Here is a 24,912-nt window from a genome sequence, read left to right as displayed (position 1 = left end):
TACTTTTTCCAGTAAGCGTGAGGCCTTGTGTCCACTAAAGGAAAGCTCAAGAACTTTGCCTAAGCAATAAGAGTGATCAGTGCCAAGAATGTTCAAGATGTCTAACCTTCCCCTCTCTGTTCTGAAAAGAAACCATGAGGGCTTTCTGATCTCAAAATGTCCTTCAATGGACTTTTTCTGTGAAATTGTATCAATGAATACTGGAAGGCTTTGATGGCTGAAGTATGTGATGGGGACCACTGCTGATACAGGTTGACATTCTGGAGAGAAAGAAGAAGGAAGAAACAGAAAGGAGAGATAAAGTAAAGACAGGGCTTGGATGGACAGAGGGATGCTATGAAGACATGAAGATGGATGCTGATTGTTGACAGACAAGTGGGTGTACTGTAGGCAGAAGGACAGAAGAATGACAAAAAGAGAGGAAATTGAAAAAAAAACAAGATTGAGTAAAAGATGAAGAGGAGAGCAAAACAGGAGAAAAAGACAGATAAAGTAGAGAAAAAGAAAGTAAAAGAGAAAAGGAGAAAAACTAGAAAGAGACAGTGAATAGGGTACTGACATCCAGATTCAAAAATGTTTACTACAAGGGAGAGTTTGCAATATTTGATCAAAGTCATTCTGTTTACAGAATATATCAGTGTGGTTATGATTATTACGCAGGTAACGTCACAAGCTAGTTAGGCAAGTAAGGAGAGAGATTTCCATCAAAGTAGGACTGAGTATCTAATCCCAATACTTTTTTGGTACTGTCTATAGCACCAAGTATGGAAAAACAATTCCTGTTCAAATAAAAATCTAGCAAAGTTTAGACTTATTTACCTTCAAAATGTCATGTCAATGTTTACTTTTCTCAAAAGAAGGCATTGAAAAATATGGGTACAAATATGTTAGTTTAGGTAGATTAGCTTTACAAGTGATGCACACTCTTCACATTGTTATTTGGGGATGACAGGATATTTGCCTTTGTGGTGCTACTCTTCAGAGCTTCTTGGCACCACACATATTATCAGAAAATGATGGAAACTATAGCATTACATCATCTTTTCAATACTATTTTGGCGAATCTGGATGTCAATGACAAAGAGAATGAAAGAGAGGATAGACAGAGTAGAGGTCTACTGAGTTGGAGAGAAAGAGTAGACAACAAGACAACGAGGCAGCGGATGCTGAAATGCTCGACCCCAATCTTTGCACTGGTGGTCTGAGGGGCAAAGAGAACTCAAAGACCCTGACGTTTCCGTGGGTGTCAAAAAAGGCATCTTGAAAAAAGACCAAAAACTAGAAGGGCCAGAACTTTTCCTACTCATTTTAATTTGCATGATTATTATTTGTATGTGCACATTGTGTATTTGGCACAGTAATGTGGGCATGTTTATGTGAGCACTATAGTGCCATCCACAGGAATAAGAGACGCAGAGAACCGAAGACAGACTCCCTTGCCGGTCCTTCTGTACCCGCATCGTAAGCAAATAGTTGCACATTAGATGTTGTTTGTCCGTGGGCCTCTACACTAGAGATTTTCAGATGAACAAATTATTTATGTTTCTTATCGTTGAACAATACAATGCGTACAAAATTTCATATATATGCTCACAAAGAATATTAGTAATGACCACAAGCAATTGGTCGTCCTGGGGTCCTTGCCATCATTTACACTTTTTTTTTTTTAAATGTACTTCAAATAAACATACCTAAAACACATAATGACAATATGTGGTCGGAGAATATGTTTTATTTATACATTTTGTATAATTTGTTTTTGCATACGTCTCAACAATGGTGTAGAGACGGGAGTATTGTACAAGCTTATTAAATATTTCATTTCCGTATACTGCAAGATCAGTGTGGTAAAATATGAAGACATAAATTTAAAAACTGAGGTAGGAAAACAGAGGAATTTTTCCTACTGTTTAAGTTCCTTCACTTGTTATTTAAAAGAGGAATTGTTTGTCAGATCTGTGCTCTATGTATCTTTGCTTTTCTGACTGGATTGTGGTGTGTGCATGCGTCCGTGCAGGTTGCAGAAGGACTGGCAAAGCCTCCTCCGTTCCCTTACTCCTGCGGCCTGGCGGGAGGAAATAAAAGAAAGAGGATTGACTACCACTCCACTGTCACTTCACTTCACTGCACGACAAAAGCCCATCCCTCCATCCCCGCGGTCGGAGAGAGAGAAGAGAGGACAGCGCTTACCACCACCACAACCACCACTAACAGACAATGAGGAGAACACCGCTGGCAGGGAAGGAGGGAGGGAGGGAGGTGGAGGAGAGGGGGAGAGGTGGAGATGGAAGAAAGGGACGGGGCAGTTTCAGCAGATGAGAGAGGAGAGGCTCTCCTCCCCAGCGATGGGGAGGTTTAAAGACGGAGATGGGAGGGGAATAGGAGGTGAAGAAGAGAATGATGGGAAAAGGGAGGGAGAGAAGGAGGTGGGGGTGGTGGCCGAGGGGGGCGGAGGGGTAAGGTGGGGGGCGAGTCTACCTTATAGGCGACCCGGGCGGGACACCTCTTCCCGAGGCCTAGCGGCGGACACATGTGTCTTAGCATCTGATACATGTCTGTGTAACTGATCCGGCCGCTGGGGTGGCCACAAACACACACACACACACACACACACACACACACACACACACACACACACACACACATCCCATGCGTTCAAACAGCCGCACGTAAACACATACACACACACACACACACACACACACACACACACACACACACACGACAGACAGAACAAACAAAGACGGACGACGTGAAAACGAAAAAAAGAAAATGTATGAGGGGTAGGGAGAGGGAGGACGAAGTGGGGGGGGAGGACGCAGACGCACAGAGGTGTGTTTGGAGGAGGAAGACATGAGGAGAAAAAGGAAAGAAACCGACAAAGGAAAGGAAGAAGGGGGGAAACAAATACACAGAGGTTATTGTTTTGATCGCTGTGGATATGTGGTTGCTGTGGTGACAGAAAGAGAGAAAGAAAGAGAAAGAGAGAGAACGAGGGAGTGTGTTAAGAGGCTTCTAGTCTGGTTTATCATAAAGTATAGGGGAGAGGAGAGGAAGGAAGGGAGGGCGGGAGAAAGGTTAGGGAAGGAGGGGAGAATTGGAGTAGGAGGTGTTATTTAGTTTAGTTAGTTGTTAAGATACCGTTCTATGCGAGGTGAAAAGGGGATTTGGGATTTTTTTTTTTTTTTTTTTGGTCTTTGCCCTCTTTCGCCACTCGGATAGAACTGGCAGCGGGGCTTCTAGCAGGCAAAGAAAAGCACCGCTGCAGAGATCGAAGTGAGTCACAATGACAAGTCAATGCAGTCTGTTACTGAGGCTGCGTGTCCACCGGGGAACCTTTGCTCACACGTGTGCCTCCAGATGTTCATGGGAGCCCTCCCTAATGATGACAGGAAGGGTGGGGAATGGGATACCCCAACGGTGCAAACAGCTAGGCCTTGGCTATTGGAAGGTCAGTTCACCCACATCACTAAATGTGTCATCACTTACCTCTTGTGGCATCCAGCTATGCAGATAGTTTCAGGTTCTGGTGCCCAGGGTGCCCTCTTACTCAGAATAGAGCTCAACAGTGACCGCTCACTTTTTGTAACGACTCTGGTTCTGGAAGTGATTTCCCCCGTTCAATATCTCCATTGATGTTTCATTAAATGCTTATATAAAGAGTTTTAAGCCTGAAACCAAACCAACCAGCTACAAGATGAATCATGACCTTAAAACATTTGATCCGAAACCAAATAACATTTTCAAAACGGCAAAAAAGGCAAAGGTTCAAGACAGTGTACAGATATACCGTCACAGACTTCGATGGTAGCAGTTCGTGTAAAGATCCACCAATCAGAGACGTCACTGTTACGCTTAGGATTGTGGGTAGTGTAGTATTTCTCCATAAGATGGCAAAAAAAACGCCATGTTTAGTAAGTGTCATTCGGTAAGTGTCAAATGTTTTTCTTAAAACAAGGTTGATTTCATACAGACTTCTAGCTTCTACAGGAGCATAAACCTTCGTTTCACAACTTCAGAGCTCATAATCAGTCCACCTTGGATGGCTTAGACATTATGGCTAATACTTAATAATCCTAATGGAGAAAATGAATGGGATTTTTACTTCCGGAACCACACTGTTGAGCTCTATAACTCACTGTGAACAGATTCAATGGGACTATGGCCATCGACAACTGCGAAGTGATAAAGTCTCTAAGCGCAACGGCTATTTCGGTTCATATACGTGATGAAGGGGGATATAAATCAAAGGGTGTGGAGATTAATGAACACACTGTCAGCCAGTCACATTACTGGTCTTATAGGTCTAAAACAGCTCAGCCAATCACAGTGAAGTATGACCATTAGCTCAACAAATGGAAATATAAACATATTGTTGTCTGGATGGTGCAGAGTGGGACAATGTGAACACACAGCACCACAAATCTGGTGTGTTTTTCTTTTTTTTTTTTTAAAGTTAGCACAATGACAATATAAATGAATAATAATAAAAAGTAGGCCTATGTGGTTCTAGATTACTCAATCAAATTGCTGTATTAATTGTATTACTCCTCCCAGACCCTGAAGCTTTTATGCATTTGTTTTACTACCATTTGAATGGTCGATCCTACTTATGTGATCATTATGTAGAAATATAAATAACAGAAACAACAAAGCAGCTCAGTTGAACCATGAACGACATGGCCTCCTGCAGTTAATATAAGTAAATATAAATACTCGGAACAGACCCAGTGTCTCAAAACTAAAAGTATGTGCATGGCTAGACATCACCAGGGGTACGTTGTAAAATATGTCGTTTTTATGATTTGGGTGAAGTGACCCTTTAACCATTTCTTATGTCTAAGCCAAAGACTGCAGCACCTTAAAAAGATCTTGACAGTAAGCAAACACAGACGGCACGACCAACGATTCTTCCCATAAGCATCTGTCGACACAGGGAGTTATTAAGAGGTACCTGGTGGACACAAGACCTTTTTTTATGTCCAGAGTCCCTGCCCCAAACCACACACACACCCTGCCCCTTTTCCTTCTTTCCCCATACACCAGAGCCACAAACAGAGCAGGTTTGGCCATATTAATATAGTATTTCAGGTAGCAGTGAATAGAAGCTGTTACCATAAGGCCTGTTACATTCTCCACTCAAGGTGTGCCAACACAAGCATGTGGGATTCACAAGCTCTCTGCTTACATAACAAACGCCCACAGGGGAAGTAATGTCAATATGATCTAGGACTGGGCTATTTACCATAAAACATGGCCAAAGAGAAAGAAACGCGTGGTTGTATTGTATACACAAGAGCAGCTTGAAAAGTTTTGTACATATTTCATTGTGCAATGAGCCCCCTGTGCATTTCCCTTTGCATTGTCGTGTGCATTCTTTATGAAGAGCTTGTAACAGGCCCCTCGCTCGTTTTGATTCCTTGAATCCTTAAAGCCACTGTGTAGGATTTTAAAAGTTTGACTTTCAGTACACATAGTGGCTTTAAAATATATATAAAAATTAAATATGACAGGCTGCTTAGCACAGTGGTTCACAAACATGTGCCACGAAGGCACAATAATCTGCAGTTTTTCATTAGCTGATATCAGCTGCTTTAATTTGTGGAATTGTCTGTGTGGGTGACTATAATCGAAGCCTGTAGACTCTGGAGCCTTGATGGCACATGGCTGAAAAACACTGGGTTAGCTAACAGCTACAAAGGTTAGCGTTGTGACAGTATTCAGACCAAGCCCTCTCTGCATAAGTCTCTGTACTAAAGTAACCCCACCTCCCTCACCCAAACCCCAACTCAAACAAGAACAATGCACATTGCTCTACCATTTTCTGCCCAGGCAAAATTAGACAGCAAGCAGAAATAAAAGACAATGGCTGACTGGAGTCTGGACTCTAGTGTTTACATCATACTGAATTAAAAGTGAACATATCAGTGTCATTTCCCCAGCGTTCAGTCAGAAGACAATAGCGAGTGCAGTGCACTACCTCATGCTCCACACACCGCTATCGGTGTGTGTGTGTGAGAGTATGTACAACAGTGTGTGTGTGCGCATTTCTGCATTGTCCCAAACATTCTCATTGTCATATCAGAATGCATATACAACAGAACCCCCCCCAAAATGATCCAATGGTGAAATGAGATTAAAAGTGAATAATGCAAACCCAAAAAGAAAGATCAAACCAAATGAAATAAAAAAAGTTGAAGTAGGAAAGAATTTGTTTTAAAAGTGATAAAGAGCGACATTCATTCCAGTCTCTTAAAGGCGAGCAGGTTGCGTTTAAGTTTATACTTTAGGGGTTTGGTCCAAACCTTGCAGGCCACCCTATGTGGGCATTTCTTGCCAAGGCCCAGAGGAGGGGAGATAACTCGCAATAAACTGTACATATCCTTATAATGTATGCGCCCGCTGCAAGAAAAATACAAGGAGGGGAGGTTAGGTGAGGGAATACACAGAATACAGAGAGACAGAAAGAAAAACAGAGGAGATGATAGAGAAGAAGAAAAAGGATAGGGAGAAGAGGAGAGAGCATTCATTTACACTGAGAAAAAGAGGTGTAGGACACCTTCCTATCATATGTGCCCACACACACTCATTACAGAGGGCTGAGGAGGAAGTGGAGAGGATCACATTCAACTCAACTGTGTAATTTCTATCTAATTGTGCAATTTGAGGAAGAAGGCAGAAAGGTTCAGAGAGAAATGAAGAAAGAGAAGACAGGGAGAAAGCTGGAAAACTCTTTGCTCAGGCAGGCCAGCTTTAACTGACCCACTTTTAACTGCCAGTGTCATCACATGATGTAGATCCTGTTTCACCATAACACTTCTTGAATGAGATCATGACTCCAGTCTTCCCCCGTTTTTGGGACGGGAGAGAAAGTCAAGGGTTAAGAGTTCCTTTACATTCAGCATAAGACTGTTCAAACGTGTCTAGACATATATAACGTTTGCTAACTTATTTTTATGTTACACATCTGTCTATAACAGTATTTTCTTTGCTATTTCATTATGTATTTTGTGTGACTTCTACAGCGTGTGTGTATGAGTGTGTGTGTGTGCCACTCACCATGCGGCAGGGTCGTACTCGGCCCATATCCTTACATACTCGTCCAAGTGATGCGGCCCCAGGATAGAGGAGTCTCTGGTCAGGTACTCAAAGTTGTCCATGATGACAGCCACGAACAGATTCAGCATCTGGAAAAAGGACGAGGTAAACAAACTCATTGCAGAAGTTTTTTCTTGTTAAGATTTAATAATCAAACACTACTGGATTCTAGATGTAAGACATCAGAACGTTAGATTGGGTTTGGAGAATTGTTTTTTTCACTTGCATTACTTTAAAGGTCTTATGACATGCTACTTTTTGGATGCTTTTCTATAGGCCTAATACTGTATCTGAAGTCTCTTTTATATAGGCCTTAGTGGTCCCCTAATACTGTATCTGAAGTCTCTTTTATATAGGCCTTAGTGGTCCCCTAATACTGTATCTGAAGTCTCTTTTATATAGGCCTTAGTGGTCCCCCTAATACTGTATCTGAAGTCTCTTTTATATAGGCCTTAGTGGTCCCCTAATACTGTATCTGAAGTCTCTTTCCCGAAATTCAGCCTTGGTGCAGAATGAGCCAGTCCCACAATGAGCTTTCCTTAGGGACTTGAGCCATTTCTGTGTCTGTAGCTTTAAATGCTATGGAGGAGGAGAGAGGCGGGGGGGGCAAGGTGGAGGGTGGGGGTGTTCATCATCATCATTTTTTTATTTAATCCTTCCTCCAAAAGCTGAGTTTCTTTTTTATTTGGAGCATTCACTCCGGAAATTTTGCTTCTTAAGATTTTTCGCCATACTCCTAGCTGCTGCTCCGTCCCTATGGTCTCGCCCCTCTTCCTGACCCTTTTAGCTCTGGCTGAGCTCAATGAGCCAGTAGGGGAATGTCGCCCTAAAAACCCGACACCACAACTTCAGTTCAACATTCTGTGAACTTGTTTGGCAAGAGCTTGACTGTAGTGTACGTTCATTTACATGTAAAAGTCCAACAGTCCAGCTTTTCTTTAAGATTATTTTTGTGGCATTTTAGGCCTTTATTTGACAGGACAGCTGAAGACATTAAAGGGGAGAGAGAGGGGGAATGACATGCAGCAAAGAGCCACAGGTCAGAGTCAAACCCTGGCCTGCTGCGTCGAGGAGTGAAAATCTCTATATACGGGCGCCTGCTCTACCAACTGAGCTATCTGGGCACCCTCACAGTCCAGCTTTAATGTTGATGACAAATGTCTGTTTTGAAACCAACTGAGAAATCCCAGATGACTGATATGTCAAGGAAATGAAGGAGGAGGACGAACATGTTAGTTGAACCATTTAGCTATAGCTGGATATTGAAAGGCAGAGGGTGCCTTGCTGCCAATGTTTCCCTTGTAGTCAGCTGCAGTACTGCATGTATTGCAGTACAATATATCCCTTGCTGCCCAAATAACAATTTTTCCCATAGGCCTCCATTGATGAAGACACCGCTGTAAAATTGATGACAAGACAGTAAAGCATACACAGCCAATTATTACTATTATTACTATTTTGCAGTGAAAGGTTTGATTTTTTTTTTTTTACTTTCTCAGAACCTCAAAAAGTTGTTTTGCATGTGTTGTGTCATTGGCCACACAAAATGGTAGTCATCTTGGAACATGGTAGCCAGGATTACATAATAAATCCACACTTTAACACTATGAAGCAACACCAAGCAAAGAGGGATTATTGAAAAATATATATTATTCACTTTAGGTTTTCGTGTACACCCTCTAGTAAGGAGAAGTAAATGGATTAAAAAAAATTGTTTAAGTTAAAGGGACATTCTGTGTTGTTTGTTTTTGCTCACCAGGAAAGAGCAGAGGAAGATGAACGAGACAAAGTAGGTGTAGGCAAAGGTGCTGCCACATTCAGGTTCTGTGTTCCCTGAGGCCGGGTCGCATTCCTTCCCACCCAGGCAAGCCAACATGATGTCATGCCAGGCCTCGCCCGTAGCGCTCCTGCACGAGGGAAAACCCACAGCAAATCATGAAAGAGTGAGCACACAGAAGAAAGCATTTCCTTGATAGTAATGTGCGAGAGGCATCTACTCAAACAATACAGAGTATACTGCTATGGCGCAGCTTTGGGAACATGAGAATTCATCAGAAAGAAGATACATTGATAAATTCCAGAAATCATGGAAATAGAGCTCAACAGTCCCGCCCCCCCTCTGAGAGACCTTGGGTTCCGGAAGTAAATTTCCCATTCGTTTCTCCCATTGACGTCTGGATAAATCCGTATATAAAGAGTTTTAGACCATGCCTTAGGCTAACCAGGTGGTACGTGACTCATAAGCATACAACGTATCATTTTGAGTAAAAAAACGAATAGAAAATCCCAAAAAACTCAAAGATACAAGACTGTGTACATATCGTCATCTCAGAGCAAAGGAACTACTCATCCCATAAACCGCCGCGCACCACTAAACAAAGGAAGCTAACGTTAGTTTAGCTAACAACTAATTCGGCTAACCGCTAGCTGAGACAGCATGTAATAACTTTAAAAGACCCTCAAAATAAAACCTGAAAATAACCGTTAACATATATAATGGCTGTTGCGTCAGCTGTAGACGGCTTTACCCAGTGTTAAGTTTGAGTTAACGTTATTTTAGACTGAATCAAGCTGTCAGCTAGCGGTTAGCCGAATTAGCTGTTAGCTAAACTAACGTTAGCTTCCCGGCAGAGGCTAACGTCAGAAGCGTGGAACAGATCGTGACTCGTGCAGTATCGTAACTCCTCGTGACGGATCGTGCAGGCAGCACAGATCGGGTACTGACACCCCCCCTCCTCACCAGCATGAGTTCCACCAATCAGAGGCATCACTGTGAGATTGTGGGATTGTTCAGGATTGTGGGTAATGAAGTACTTATCCAAGACATCACGAATAAAAGACATGTATCTCAAAACAAGGGTAGTGCCCCATGATTTGTGGTGTCTATATGAGCATATACAATCGCTGAGTCATGTTGGCATGCTGGTTTTAAGTCTACCATCGATGGTTACGATTTTATGGCTTATACTCCAATTTGTCAATGGAGAAATTGCATTGTATTTTTACTTCCGGAACCCGCTGTGGGCGGGAATGTTGAGCTCTATAGCATCTGCAGACAAGAACTGATGTAATCACAACAATTATTTCAGTGCCGTAGGTTCTTTTTTACATTATATTTGAAGATCTCCACAATGGTGCAGGTCCTTTACATCAGCATGCAAGCAAGAATAAATACACTTACACATTTACACACACGCAAACGCACGCGCTCTCGCACCCCCCCACCCACCCACCCACACACACACACACACACACACACACACACACACACACACACACACACACACGAAAAAAAACACAATAGGACTGTGAGACTATGATATGCAGCTGGAGTTGAACATGCTGACATAAAATCCTCCTGGGGGTTAGTTAGCTACTTTTTTTAGAGAAAGGAGGCTTGTGCGAACATAATAATATAGCCTACATGTGGAAAAAGAGAGGCTAAAAGATTCACCTGAACAGCAGCATTAGAGCCATGATGAAGGTCCTGAAGTTATTGTGTTCGTTGATGGCACTCTCTCCCTCGTCATCCAGCGCCAAATTCCCAAACAACTAAACTCATAAACAGCGGAGAAAGAAAGCAAACCACAACAAGAAAAACAACATTACTGTATATTCTTTACTCTGATGACAAAGTTGAAACAATGCAGTAACAACAGGAGCTGTGGTGGGGATTTTAAAATGCTACATGTATACTGTATTTAGTAAGAAGTATTTTTAATTTTGATACTTTGAGGACATTTTACTGGTATCACTTATGTGCTTTTTAGTTTAGTTCTTCAATTTTATTAATTTTAGAATACAAAACTTTTATTTGTAAATGGCAAATAGCCAAATCTGTATGTTTAAGTAGATAAAGGATGTGAATATTTCTTCCATCGCTGGATTTGATATGCTGTTCACACATGTACAGAGAACATTTTTGACATATATCGAACATATATTCTAAAAAGTCATATAACAACATATGCGATTGAATATTCAAATAGGCAGATATAGCGGTACTCACCTGCATGCCGATGATGGCATAGATGAAGAAGAGCATGGCAATGAGCAGGCACACGTATGGCAGAGCCTACCAGAGAAGATGAAGAGAGAGGAAGGATTTGTAAGGGCTGTTACGTGTATTGTGACTATATGTACATTGTAGTATAAGGTTTATTTACTATGGGATTAGAGGAGTGGAACAGGAGAATAGTAGAAATGAGAACATGAACAATAAAGCGAGTTAAAATCGAGATTGCTTCTTTATTGGACAACACAACATACATAATGTGTGTATCTGTTAACGACTGAATACCTTAAAGGACTGGACGAAGGTCCACAGCAGGATGCGGATGGTCTCTCCCTGTCTCAACAGCTTGATAAGGCGAGCTGCTCTGAACAGCCTCAGGAAGCTCAGGTTGATGAAGTTATTCTACATCGCAGAGGGAGAACACGGTTAGTTTCACCAAACACACAATGCATGCACAACCTCCCTCTACCAAACACAAAAAACCAAAAAACAACAGCGGAAGAAAGAGAGGTCAAAGAGCAAAGGAGAAAGAGAGAGGGGTGGGGGGGAGGGGGGGGGGTCAAACCCAACAAAACATAACCAATTGCAAACATAATGGCTCTTAGTAGATAGAAGTATACATGGGAGAAAGACAGAGAGAAGGTCAAAAGACAAAGAAAAGACGAAAGGAGGAAAAAAGAGAGGAAATAAGGAAAATCATAATTAAAAGAGTCTAAAGGTCATCATCCAATCTGGTACAGCAGAATGCTTTTTAAAGAACCAAATGCACTGATCTCTGGGGGGCAAGCAGGCCACACAAGATGGAGCACAGTGCACTGTGCCTGTCAACCACGCACACGCACGCACCCACGCACAAACACACACACACACACACACACGTCTGCGGCCCAAAGAGCGTGGCTTAGGGTTGTCTGTGACACTGAACTTTTTCTAATGTTTGAGGAGTTTTCTTTTCAAAATCAGCCTGAATCTGGTGGCTCATCTCCAGAGAACAGCAGCCATTGTGTATTACATAAGAGGTGGATAAACTTTGTGCCTTTTCATACTTGGGTTGAAGCTTGGAGGTTTGTTCTCTCCGGTCCGAGAGTTTTGTATGTTTGGAAAAGTATTGTTCTGGTCTTAGGTTTGCTTTGAGCATGCTCTGGAGCCTGCAAATGTTACTCAATCATGACTGTTTACATGGTTTTGTGACTAAAGAACTAGCATAAACATCATGAAGGAAAGCATATACGTATATACTTTTCTTGATGTTTGCAAAACGTACTAAAAACTCAACTGGACGTCCAGTAGGTGATGATTACGTTGTTGAAGATATCTGTAGTAAAAATCTATCAAGGGTGTTAGAGTGACTTTTGTGTGTAAAAACAATCCTGCAGTAATGACTCGCTCTGCTCAATGACCGAAGAAACCAACCTGAGAATAGACTTGAGTATCTAGACCAAGTGTGAAAATGCCCCCAAACACTGCGGCGCTACGGTCTCAACATGAATTCAGCCCAATGAATTGCTGATTTTTGCTTGTCTTTCTTAACAGTGTCACAGAGAGAATAATGTAATGTACAACAGCCAAACTCCCTGGTGAGGCCCTGGCATTTTGTGGTTGACAGGCAAGGTGGGAAGAGGAGCATGAAGAGGGAGAGGAGGGAGAGGAAGGACTAGCGAGCAGCCTCAGTGCAGGCATGGTTTGGCATGTCAGCATACTTTTTGAGGAAAAGAACTGGCCTACATGCAGACCAGTAGGGACCAGTGGGGCCGAGCACATCCTAAGCTCTGATTCACACATTCACTTATTTAATTGCATTAAGAGTGTGGGATTTAAATTTTTCACTTTGCATCAGATTTAAGATTAACATGAGCCATGTACTAGTAAATACTAGCAGCTAATGTTGTCATGGTAACACAAATGTGCATACACTCATACTGTACTTTTGCAAAGAGTATGGATTATTAACTCATTGCAGTTTTATCAAATGTGATCTTTGCGATCATCTGTACTGCCCCACACAGATGCCGTGAGTAGCAATGCAGTCAACTAAATCTTGAAGCAGATCCAAGTGTACCTGTGTGTAATTTGTTGCCAGGAGACAAATATGGAACATTTGTTTGCAGAAAACATTTGCAGCCCCTGTTCTTTAGCACCAATCCACCTGGATGGAAAATTAGCTAAACATCGGAGATTTTGGGTATGAATTAAGCCCAGTGACCAGGAAGCCTTTGCTTTCCCTGTGGACAGATCAGAGTAATAAACCGGTAAACTGAATATTATACTGTACCTACAAAAGTTTTTTCAGGGAATTGAATGTGCATGTAAGTATGTGTAAAAAAAAATGTATTACGTTAATAATGAACCTCTCTATGTCATCAGGTGCAGAGTTTAAAAAGTCATCATCCAGGAAGCACATGCACTGGTGTCAAGGATAAGACTGGTCATGGGGGGAGGAGAGTGGGTGACTGGGGGGTAAGGAATGGGTTGGAGGGGGGGGAGGGGGATATGCATGACCAATGAGGATGCAGCAAAAAGCTTTGAGAGATAAATTACAAACCAACCAGATTCTACATGTGCCAAGATGTAGAAAGATGAATTGGGAGGGAGTTTTATTTTTAAGTTTTATTGGTAAGTTGTAGTACATTGTGAGTGGGTGAGAGGCATTTTTGTGAGGGAAGGGGAGGGTTGGTCGTGTGTTTTATTGGGCAGGGGCATGGGGCACACCATCACCATCATTATCATCATCATCATCACAGCACCACCACCACATGTCATGGCGCAGCACGGATGGAGAACACGATGAAGGATTTCATAGTGCATTTTGATTGGATGGATTTTATCAGAGGAGGAGGGAGTGGGAGGGGCGTAGGGCGCCAACAAAGTAGAGAGGTTTAAAGAAAGCATGTAAAGAGATAGAAGAAGAGGAAGACGGAGTCATTATGGGTGTCATTGATAAAGGCAGTGAAACACAACTTCAAGTCAACAACAAAAGTTAATGATAGTGATTTGAATATACAGCATACATGTTCAGCCCCTCTTTGATGCCAGCTCTTTCTTATTCGGTTAGCTTTAGCATTGGGTAGTAACAAGCTTGTTCCAAATGGGTCCATTAAAGGGTTCTGCTCTGCCTACCAGGTGTGAGGTAATCTAATTTAGATATTTAAAAAAATATATATATTTGAAGTTATGTAAATCATTAACTTTAAAGTAATCAAGCATTTGCAAAGGGTGTCCAATATTCCCTCCCCTTTCACTGACATGTATTTATATTGTCATTTTGATTGCCTGATGTGAGTTGCATGTGTTTTTGGAACTCAATTGGAGACTGTATTTCCTGGACTTGCATGACAGAGACTGTGCTCTCTAAGCTATTGGATATACGGCCATTGAGACCAAAAGCTTGCCTTAATGGGTAAATGTTTGCACTACACCTAAGTGTGCAGAGGCTTCTTTTCTCCTTATTTGATTTGTTGGCAGGCTTTACACTGTTTGTCAGTGGAACAAAAGGAAAAAAGGGACTGGTGTTGTTAGATTTTTGTATAATTTTGGGGAAATGAATAGTCCTCAAAACTGTAACAAGAAGCTTAGTTAACCTGAAGTAAAAGCAGGTTTTGGGCTTTGCCCACAAGGTAACTATGCAACCAAGCAACCTGCCACTTGTGATTACTAGCCAACACTAACACTAGCTTTTGCTTGATGTGCAAAGATCAGATGTGCTGCTGCAAGCTGACAGAGAATCAATCGGATGTCTGAAATGATCAGTTCACTGTGGAAAACACCACTGGTGTCAATTAATGTCTCTTCAGACAGCTAAGATGTCAATTGAGCACGTCCAACACGGCCAGAGAGTGTCTTTGAATCATCTGAAAACACTGTTGTTTTGCAGTAATTACCACACTTACTCCTAATCAAGTCAGTGTGAATGAGAAGAAGTCTTCAGTAAATGTCAGAGAGGTTTTGTAAATTCAAAACGCTGTTTGGTGTAAGGTAAAAACCAATACAGTAACTGGACAACAGAGAAGGGCTGAAATTGTTCAAATATTGAATATTATAAATAAAAAAAAAACATCTATACATCTATAATCATATTAAGCTCAAATTTATAGAATAAAACACACTGATAGACATACAAACACCAAAATCACAGTTAACAGTGAGATAAACATGAGTGTACGCCAGCACATTAAAGACACAATCATTGATTGGTATAAATGTAACCCCAAACATCAGACTCGGCATGTTTCTCCAACAGTTGCACTTACAGATACTACACAGGCTGTATTTTGAATGTGGACTTTATAGTTATTTGACGTTTTGGGGTTGAAGGTATGCTGCACATCAATCTAGAACTAGGCAATTAAGTTTTGTGAGAGGTTTTGCTCCAAAAAGACATATTTGAAGAATTTGAGATGAAAATATAGTCAAAAAAGAATAAGAAAGTACCAGATAAATAATGTGAAAGATTGAAAGAGTGAAACCTTCCATAGACTAATGTACACACATCATATATACACACACATAGACAAATTGGTACTTGCAAGCTACAATTAGCTAATGTCAGTATCTCTGTTAATCATTTTGGCATCAGGAATGCATCTGCCTGTACCATTTACAGTCTGACAGACAGCTAGATTACATTTAGCAGACAAGGAAATAAAAATGTAGAACAGACGAATAGTTAACATTTTTTGGTACTCATTCACAATCTTGCCAAGAGTTAGATTAGAAGATCAATACCACTCTCATGTCTGTACGATAAATATTGTTAGCATAGCTTAGCATGAAGACTGGAAACAGTTAGCTTGTCCAAAGGTAACAAAATCTGCCAATAAGCTCCCTATTTATCTTCATCTTGAATGTTTAATCCAAAGTGTAACAACGATATGTTGTGGTTTGTGTTGGACCTTAATCATTCTTAAGTGCAACTTTATAATCTTCCTTAGAATTGAACCGCTTTTGCTTGTAAAATAATGTTAACGGCGGTCTCTATGCTTCTCCAAATAACTCATAAATAAAATAAAAATCATGATATTGGGAGAAAGTTCTGCTAAAGGATTTCAGTAGGTTAGCAACATTTTGAGGGCTGTGAGCAAAAAATAACTACACAGTGGGCCACTTTAAGACTCCAACAGAAGGGTAGTCAAGATTACAACAACAATTACATCAGGGGAGTCCTCTAAATTAATTCAAAATGTATATTTACTGAGAACAAAGTGAATACAATTAAAACCCCAGATCTATCAAAAGACTGGTTTAGATATTTTTCCTTTGAGTACACCGAACCCGTTTCACGTGACAAATCATCAACTAGTGTTCGCCTGCAACCATCAAGTGAAGTGTCATCCAGACACTCCACAGCACTTACCCCTAGTTCTGTCACTAATATGTCAGTGATGCTTCCAAGGACGGAGACAAAATCAAAAATGTTCCAGGCATCTCTGAAGAAATTCTGTTGGGAAAGAGAGAACAGTGAGACAGTGGGAGACGTTAGCCCAATGAGAAGACAGAGAGACAGTGAAGGCATTCTCCTGGCACTGATGGAGACAGGCTGGCAGGAGGCTGATAGCGTGACTGCTGTGCGACACGGTATGCTCTGGGTTTTTCCAGGAAAGGAAGAACATGCTCTAGATCTGTCTTCCAAAACAACCCGCTTTATAAATGAATAATAGGATGAAACACTGAAGCATATAGACTGGGTCAACCTAGATAAGCAATATATGTGTGTGTGTGTGTGTGTGTGTGTGTGTGTTGTACTGAGTGTGCTCTGTGTCTTCCAGATGGTGGTGCTCGGCTTGTTTCTCAGGCTCCTACTTTCGCGACTTGTGGAACATTCTGGACTTTATTGTGGTTAGTGGTGCTCTGGTGGCCTTTGCCTTCATGTAAGTGCCCCCCCTACCCTCCTGTTCATCATCTTCACCAACCCCACACACACACACACACACACACACACACACACACATCCCACACTCCACAGAAACGACCCCTGTCGCACAGCATGCATAATAGGATGAAACACTGAAGCATATAGACTAGGTCAACCTAGATACGCAATATATATGTGTGTGTGTGTGTGTGTGTGTGTGTGTGTGTGTGTGTGTGTGTGTGTGTTTGTGCCTTACCAGAGGGCCGAAAGCGATGACCTTAAGGACTGATTCCATGAAGAAGAAGGTGGTAAACACGATGTTGAGGTTCTTCAGGACCTCATCGTACGTTTCTGATGCACCGTCAAACTAGAGACACGGGTGAAAAAAATGGTGGAAAAAGAATAAGAACAGTAAAAGTAGGAATCTAAAGCTCCATTAATCTGCCTTTTTTAATTACAATTCCACAAGCTTAGCTAGTGTGACGTAAGCTAAACATCACACGCTCATTTTACATATTATGGCCTTCAAGGGTCAAGGTTCTTTATTTGTCATGTGCACAACAATAACAGAAGGAGTAGTTGGCAATGAAAATCGTAAGCCTGAGGCGCCTCCAACAACGCTCATTAAATAACAAAAAAAACAACAACACAAAACCCACAAGTAAAAGCAAAATCTGAATCTAAGCCAAAAGAAAGAAATTGTGCAAGCTAGGATATACTTTTTGGGAATTCTAAAAGTCCAACGGGAAAAGTAGGAAGGGAAATGTCACAGTTCACAAGGTGTTTTCACTGTTGATTAGTTTAACTGTTTCACAGTATTTTAAGTTCAATTAATGCAACATCTTTTCCAAAAGTCAATGAGTAATCATGTTAAATAATCGTGACTTTAATATGGACCAAAATAATTGTGATTATGATTTTTTCTCCCATAATCAAGCAGCCCTAGTTACAGTCAACGCTTTCCCTGTGATCACACCTACTCTGGAATACCTGTGTGATGCTAAACTGTACAACACAATTCCACACTGAGAGACAGACGTGTACCTTCATCATGAGGACAATGGTGTTGAGTGCGATCAGAGCCATGATGCTGTACTCGAAGGGCGGAGACACCACAAACTGCCACATGCGATACTGGAAGCTCAGTTTATTCTTGGGCATGTGGCGAGTCAAAGGCCTTGCGTTGATGGCGAAATCTATACAGGCTCTCTGTAGGGGGAAAACGGAGAGGAGGGAGGAGGGAAGAGTTACAGCTACATTACTTTTAACTCTTTAAGAAGCTTTTTAAAAAAAAAAAAAAAAAGACTTGACACACAGATGTGGTATCGCAGAGGGATCACTGTCACACTTATTCTGGCACTGTCCAGTATTAAGTCTTTTTTTTTCCAAACAATGCCAGACAAATATTCAGCAGGATTGTAATCTGGCTATTCTCGGTTGCTCTGACAGTACGGAGGCCCTTCCTCCCCAACAGAAGGCAATCATTAAAGCAGGCATGGTTGCAGCCAAAAAATTAATATTACTCAATTGGAGGTCTACTGTCCCCATGTTTCAGGCTCAATGACATGCTTTCTATGGCTAAAATTGAACAGATTTGGTTTGACTAAAGGAATTCACAAAAATACTTCCAAACCATTTTTGATCTTGCTTGATGACCTAAATGGCTGATGTGTGTTTGCTGCTATGCTACGCCCTTAATCTGAGCACGCTTTAATTTTGCACTCTGATACTCTAGCAGCCCTCCACCTATGTGTGTGTGTGTGTGTGTGTTTTCTTGTTTAACTATATTCGTGGGGTCCAAAAACTGGGAGTCCAGTATACTTCTGGGGTCCCAACAGCCTTGTGGGGCCCAAAATGCTGGAGCCCACAAGGTTAAAGGTCTGTTTGAGGGTTAAGACTTGGTTTTAGGATTAGAGTTAGAATTAGGTTATGGTTAGGGTGAGGCTAAGGGTTAAGGTTAGGCATTTAGTTGTGATGATTAAGGTTAGGGTAAGGGGCTAAGGAATGCATTATGTCAATGACGGGTCCCCACAAAGATAGTGAAACATAACCTGTGTGTGTGTGTGTGTGTGTGTGTGTGTGTGTGTGTGTGTGTGTGTGTGTGTGTATGTATGTGTGTGTGCGTTATTTCATCATCAGGTACATTAAAAAGACAAAGAGAAACATATACAGAGAAATAAAAATAAAAGAAACAACAATACTGCATTTCTATACAAGACACTTATACCAGTGTTTCCATAGTGATGATTGGTATCGTATGGCACTAAACCTGGGATTTACTAGCTGCATAACAATGCCGTTCTGGGAGACGTTCAGGCGACAAATGAATGTGTAGATCAGACTCCTCAATAATGCCTGGAAGGTGCTGACCCCTGCATTACAAAACAGGTCACTTGCACTAGAGCGCCTGGGTTTGTTGAGCAGTATCCTCATACAGTCATTATAAGCAACCTTAAGCTTCTGCATACTTGTCTTTTTAAACTTAGTCCATAACGGAGCAGTATACAAAGGAGTGCAATATGCTTTAAACAGGCTGTTATTTATTTTATTTTATTTTTTTACATCTGTTTTTTTGCTTTTTTTTTTATTGCTGTCTTGTCTAATTTACTGTGTGACTGTTATGGTAAAAATAAATAAAGAATAAAAAAATAAATAAATGACTTGACACTAGATATCTAAAACATTCAGAGATTGTGCACATCTCCTCACCTCATTCTTTTCTAAACTGTAGTCCTCCATCATCTTATCCCCCTGTTCCTGGAAGGTGATGATGATGAGAGCCACAAAGATGTTTACGAAGAAGAAGGGGAAGACAACGAAGTACACCACGTAAAAGATGGACATTTCCATCCTATAACCCGGGCTAGGGCCCTGATTCTCATAGGTGGAGTCCACCGAGTGCTTTAACACCCTGCGAGAGGAAGAGAGAAAAGAAAGAAATAAAAAAAAACAAAAAAATGAGTTATTGGTTCAGGGAAAGCTTACATCTATGCATTAGTATTTTGTGTGTTTTCAGATTAACATATCTACGTTTTATTTGAATATTAAATAGCATCACATGACATTCCAATCAAATCTGCAAAAAAAACCGGTGATGTGTTCAACAACATCAAGTACATATTGGTTTCATTCATGTATGAAATAATTTCAATACTTTTTACCACTAAATGTATAGGAATTCCCAAATAAGCTTAACTGGTTATAGTAAATATGTCATTAATCCACAGCATGTTTGTTTCAGCTTCACATCTATGTTTTAAATGTATCTCTTTGACTAGATTTTTCTAGATATTGCAAACATATTCATGACTGGCAAAATCTAGACTACTGTGAATTACTTTATTTAGTATTTTATATTAACATCTAGACCTTTTGGGTTATAGCGGTTGTTTAAAATGAGATTTTTTTTTTTTTTTTTTTTGCTTCTATTACATGATTAATACATGTAGAAGCAAAAACGATACACACTATACCATACACATAGCCCCAGTAATGGCAAGTGGTGAGTAGGAGCTCTAATTGGAAAGTGTATTATGCACGTTAAGTTTAAAGATGCCATCTTGTGGGCAGACTCATTGTGAGCAGTTTGTGTTTCTTACTGCGGGATATACATGTTACTGTATATGCGTGGAAAAATGTTTGTGTGTGTGTGTGCGTGTGTGTGTGTGTGTGTGTGAGTGCATTCCACTCACTGCGGCCACCCCTCTCCAGTGGAGACAGTGAAGAGGGTGAGCAGGGCCCAAGCCACGTTGTCGTAGTGGAAATCGTACTTCTTCCACTCCCGCTTCTGAGCTTTAACCTCATCTCTATCATACACCAAGTACTCGCCCCTGAAGGGACAAACACATGGTTCATAATGAAAACGCAACATAAGTATCAATCAGTAAAAAACAGCCAGAGATACAAGTGTAGAAAAGCACCAGGACTACCATACACCCTATATTTCTAATCTCTGTTTATATTTGACATGATGAGAAGTTAGGGTTAGTCGAGCCTTTTAGAGTGAATATTTCGCATTGAATAACACAATGTATTCCACCAGACTCCTTTAGGTGGCAGCATCTGCACAACTGATACAACTGATCAAGTGACTAAGTGATATTTTACAGAAGTTTAAATCCATGCTGTGTGCAAAGTATCCATGGCACTATGATAATGGGTAATTATGGTATTTTGAGAGTAGCATACTGTATTGCATGTACCTCAGGTACGAACAATACAAAAAGGTTGCTAAAACATGATTTTACTTTGCATAAAACAATGTATCTTAATAAATTAGAAGAACTTGATACAGAAAAAAATGCTTATTTTTGATACATGACACCATGTAAAAACAACTACTGGCTGAAAATAATACTGTAAAGTATTCTTGGCACTATATGAAAAACACACTCTCATACTAAATTAATTGTAGTTTTTTTTTTTTTTAACTAAAAACTGGACAAATCCTTTGAAGTAAACATGTTTCAGAACCAAAAAGAGTGAGTTATGTATTGCACACTGTGTGTTTGGGTTTCTGAAACCACCTGCAGTCACGCTCAAACTCTTTGGATTCGTCCGTGCAGAAGAAGAATCGGCCTTTGAAGAGCTGCACGGCCACCACAGCGAAGATGAACATGAAGAGCATGTAGACGATCAAGATGTTCAGCACGTTCTTCAGAGAGTTGACCACACAGTCAAACACAGCCTGCAAGGCAGAGATGGAGACATTAAGAAACCCACTACAGCTGTATTTGTAGGCTGACTCACCGGTCATCTGTCAGATGATCTAACAGTTTTGTGTTTTTTGCCCTGTTGGACATAATTTCAGCAATGCCGCCACATTTTGGGATCTCAGAAATTACTTTAGTGAGTGCGTTGTTATTACAGTGAATAAAATAATTGACAAAAGTCAGTTATAGTGAGTGAATGTGTTATTATTCCAATTACTAAAATTTGTTTGTTTGTTACTGAACGTTTTGACGCTCTGGGGTCGGGACGTGCGTTTCAGTGACACGCGGGACAAGAACGGGACACAAACCCCGGTCTCCTTGGTGAAAATCCTGTGTTGTTTCCATCCACAACCCCGACGTGCCTCCTTATGCGGATTTTTCGGTCTTCCATCATACTCGCTACTGTTATCGCTTTTAATACTAGGTCATCTTAAGGTCGTGACACACCAACCAGACGGCCGACCCTCGGCAGAAAAGGCAGTTGGACTGATCAGTCTCCCGAGTTCGTCAAAAAAAGTGCCTCAGAACACACCAAAGCGACGAGGCGTAATACATTTCCAATAACAACAGGGGGTGCTAATCTGTATTGTCCCCCAAAAAATTAAAACCGGCAGCTGATTGGACGAACGGTCTGGTTTCTCCGAATTCAAAGACAGACTGTCATGGCGGCTTGTTCAGAATACGATCTCATATTTTACTAAAATAGTTCACCGAAAGGTGTTTCTGAAAACATTTTAAGTGAGAAATAGGCCATACTACGGTGGCCCTGAAGTGCAAATCACAACAGCAAATAGAAAAATGCAACGCCAAATAGGAAAACACAGCGGCAAATAGGAAAACCACGACAGAAAATAGGGAAACACGACAGCAAATATGAAAACCGATGTCTACATGCCTGTTTGCTGTCGTGTTTTTCACTGCGTGTTTTCATGTTTTCTGTTGTGTTTTATGATTTATTGAAGTGCTTTCCTATTTTTTTGTCGTGTTTTTCATATTTGCTGTCGTGTTTTTCATATTTGCTGTCGTGTTTTTCCTATTTGCCGTTGTGTTTTATGATTTGCTGTCGTGTTTTCCTATTTGCTGTCTTGTTTTCATATTTGACGTTGCGTTTTATGATTTGCTGTTGCGTTTTTTCTATTTGCTGTTGTGCTTTGCACTTCAGGGCCACCGTACCATACAGTTGCTGAATCTGAAGTCTTCATTTCAGATGAACAAAGGTCAGTTTAAAAGATTTTTCGTCAGATTTTGAGAGACTCTAGTCACGCTCATCCCGCTCCTCATTTCCGGGTTAGCACTCCACCAATCAGATTGGTCATTTGAGTCCGACTGCCGGGCAGTGCCCGCCGATTACACATGTCAAATCGGCCAAAATGAAGGCCGACGGCCCCACGGACGGACGACGGCACGGAACACACCGAACAAACTCGAGTCACTGAGCTCGCCAGACTGTCCGACAGCCGATTATCAGCTCGGTGTGTCTTGGGCATTACAGCACCGCGGTCGAGCTGTTTCTCTGCCCGGTGCGTTCCATACATAACGTGAAGGGTGTTTTTTGCGTACATATCTGACGCTTAGAGCCACTGACTAAGAGTCTGTATTTGACGAGTTGGAAATGAGAACGGGTCGAAATGAGACAAGCCTTGTTCACCTGATATGACTTCATATAGAAACATCAACTTCACCTATGCAGCCACTGAAGGGAGATACACCAACAGTCCTGCCAAGCCCTACCTTTAACTTGGGGAGTCGTTTGATGGTCTTCAGAGGACGCAGCACCCTCAGCACGCGAAGGGACTTGATCGTACTGATGTCTTTGCCCTTGCTGCTTCCCCTAGAGTTCAGCCAAAGAACAACAACAATGTCAGAGGAGAATTAGAGAGCAGGGTGGAGGAATGAAGAGATGGAGCAATCATAAAGGGCTCTCTAATATTATGAATTTGAGTTTATCTTGAACATAACTTCTATAGCGACAATCTTAGTAAAAGCAAAACATGATGTGACACTTGCATTAGTCTTGTATAAAAAAAAGTACACTGCATCAGTGTGCACAATCAAGGCTCTTACAGTCTCTTCTTCTGCAGAAAAAAGAAACGTTTAAGTGCACGTCAAACATGAAACCAGTGGGAGGGAAAGCGATCAGTTCCCTGACTGTTTGGTTTCATGGACATCACGAAGCATCATCATCATCATTTGTTATAATCTCCACCATGATACAATAGACATTCACTCATTCCATGTCGACAGGCATCTCCCGGTAGAGTGCCCAGCCAAACCTCTTTCTTTCTTTTTCTGTGAAACACGCTGTTCGGTTCTTCGCAACAAATGGGAGTTTTAGATGTAAATGTACATGTACTTCAAGGACTACATGGCTAGGATTATGCTGATATAATCCTGAATTTGGAAACACTAAAATGAACTGATCCTGATATGTTTCACATAGCTTCCTTTCGTTCAAATTCAGATTTCAGAAAATGATTTGGTATTTTTCCTTCGGGTCAGAACTGCAACCTGAATCGAAAGGGAACGAGCACAGGAAACGGAGGCTATGTGAGACTTTTGGGACATGTGATGTCGCTTGCAGAACACAACATCACATGTCATTACACAGACAAACACGTTGCACCAATGGCGTCAAACCAGCCATTGAAAAGCGACCGGAGGAAACGGTTTAGAGCCGAAAGACAAACTCCTTCAGTCGTGTGTTTTAATGCTTTTTATGATTTGTGCGCCCATAAACCAATACCAGTGAGGAAAAATTGTGGTGTCAAGGGAGTAAATAGCTGAGTTGATCTTTACAGTAAGTGGATGGGCCATTTAAAAAACAAAAACAAGGCAGGGAGCGCCTGGATGCCTGCCAAGCATGAGCAGAAGAGAGGTATTCCATCAAGGCTCGCTCTTTAACTATGAACTCAGTTCCCATGGCAGAAAATGTAAGACAGTTCAATTTAAGGCTAATTGATTGAGTCTGAGCCTTGGAAGTTCTACGTGTATGCATGTGGGGGTTTGTGTGTGTGTGTGTGTGTGTGTATGTGTGTGTGTGTGTGTGTGTGCAAGAGTAAGACTCAATCAATAATCAATAGGACTTCCTCCTTTGAAGTTGAGTAAGAGTGAGGTCTATGAGAGCAGCTTGGGAGTATTAGAGTAAAGCCCAGTAAGGCCAAAGGTGTTAGTGCGCGCGCACCCCCCCCCCCACACACACACACACACACACACACACACACACACACACACACACACAC

At 41.3% G+C, this 24,912-nt stretch overlaps 1 protein-coding gene and 1 long non-coding RNA gene across 2 annotated transcripts in view; one reads left to right on the top strand and one right to left on the bottom strand.

Annotated features, from left to right (window-relative positions):
• The window catches only part of cacna1ab (calcium channel, voltage-dependent, P/Q type, alpha 1A subunit, b), a 150,060-nt gene that overhangs the window by 25,936 nt on the left and 99,212 nt on the right, over nt 1-24,912 (bottom strand). The window contains exons 27-39 of the mRNA XM_078274386.1: nt 23,405-23,509; nt 21,488-21,648; nt 20,654-20,791; nt 19,671-19,872; nt 18,006-18,170; nt 17,218-17,328; nt 16,464-16,547; nt 11,399-11,515; nt 11,108-11,173; nt 10,553-10,650; nt 8,855-9,005; nt 7,060-7,187; nt 6,306-6,402 (exon numbers count right to left, since the gene is read on the bottom strand). Of these exons, the coding sequence (XP_078130512.1) occupies nt 6,306-6,402; nt 7,060-7,187; nt 8,855-9,005; nt 10,553-10,650; nt 11,108-11,173; nt 11,399-11,515; nt 16,464-16,547; nt 17,218-17,328; nt 18,006-18,170; nt 19,671-19,872; nt 20,654-20,791; nt 21,488-21,648; nt 23,405-23,509 (1,623 nt within the window). The remainder of the gene's footprint in view (nt 1-6,305; nt 6,403-7,059; nt 7,188-8,854; nt 9,006-10,552; nt 10,651-11,107; nt 11,174-11,398; nt 11,516-16,463; nt 16,548-17,217; nt 17,329-18,005; nt 18,171-19,670; nt 19,873-20,653; nt 20,792-21,487; nt 21,649-23,404; nt 23,510-24,912) is intronic.
• Nucleotides 3,078-10,265, top strand: LOC144533189 (uncharacterized). Its single transcript, XR_013503408.1, has 3 exons — nt 3,078-3,451; nt 7,026-7,203; nt 8,858-10,265. It is a non-coding gene; the product is annotated as an uncharacterized LOC144533189 (long non-coding RNA).

This window comes from Sander vitreus, chromosome 2 (genome assembly GCF_031162955.1).
Source record: "Sander vitreus isolate 19-12246 chromosome 2, sanVit1, whole genome shotgun sequence".
Classification (NCBI taxonomy): Eukaryota; Metazoa; Chordata; class Actinopteri; order Perciformes; family Percidae; genus Sander; species Sander vitreus.
Note: the sequence above shows the minus strand (reverse complement) of the source record. Positions and strands in the feature narration are given on the sequence as shown.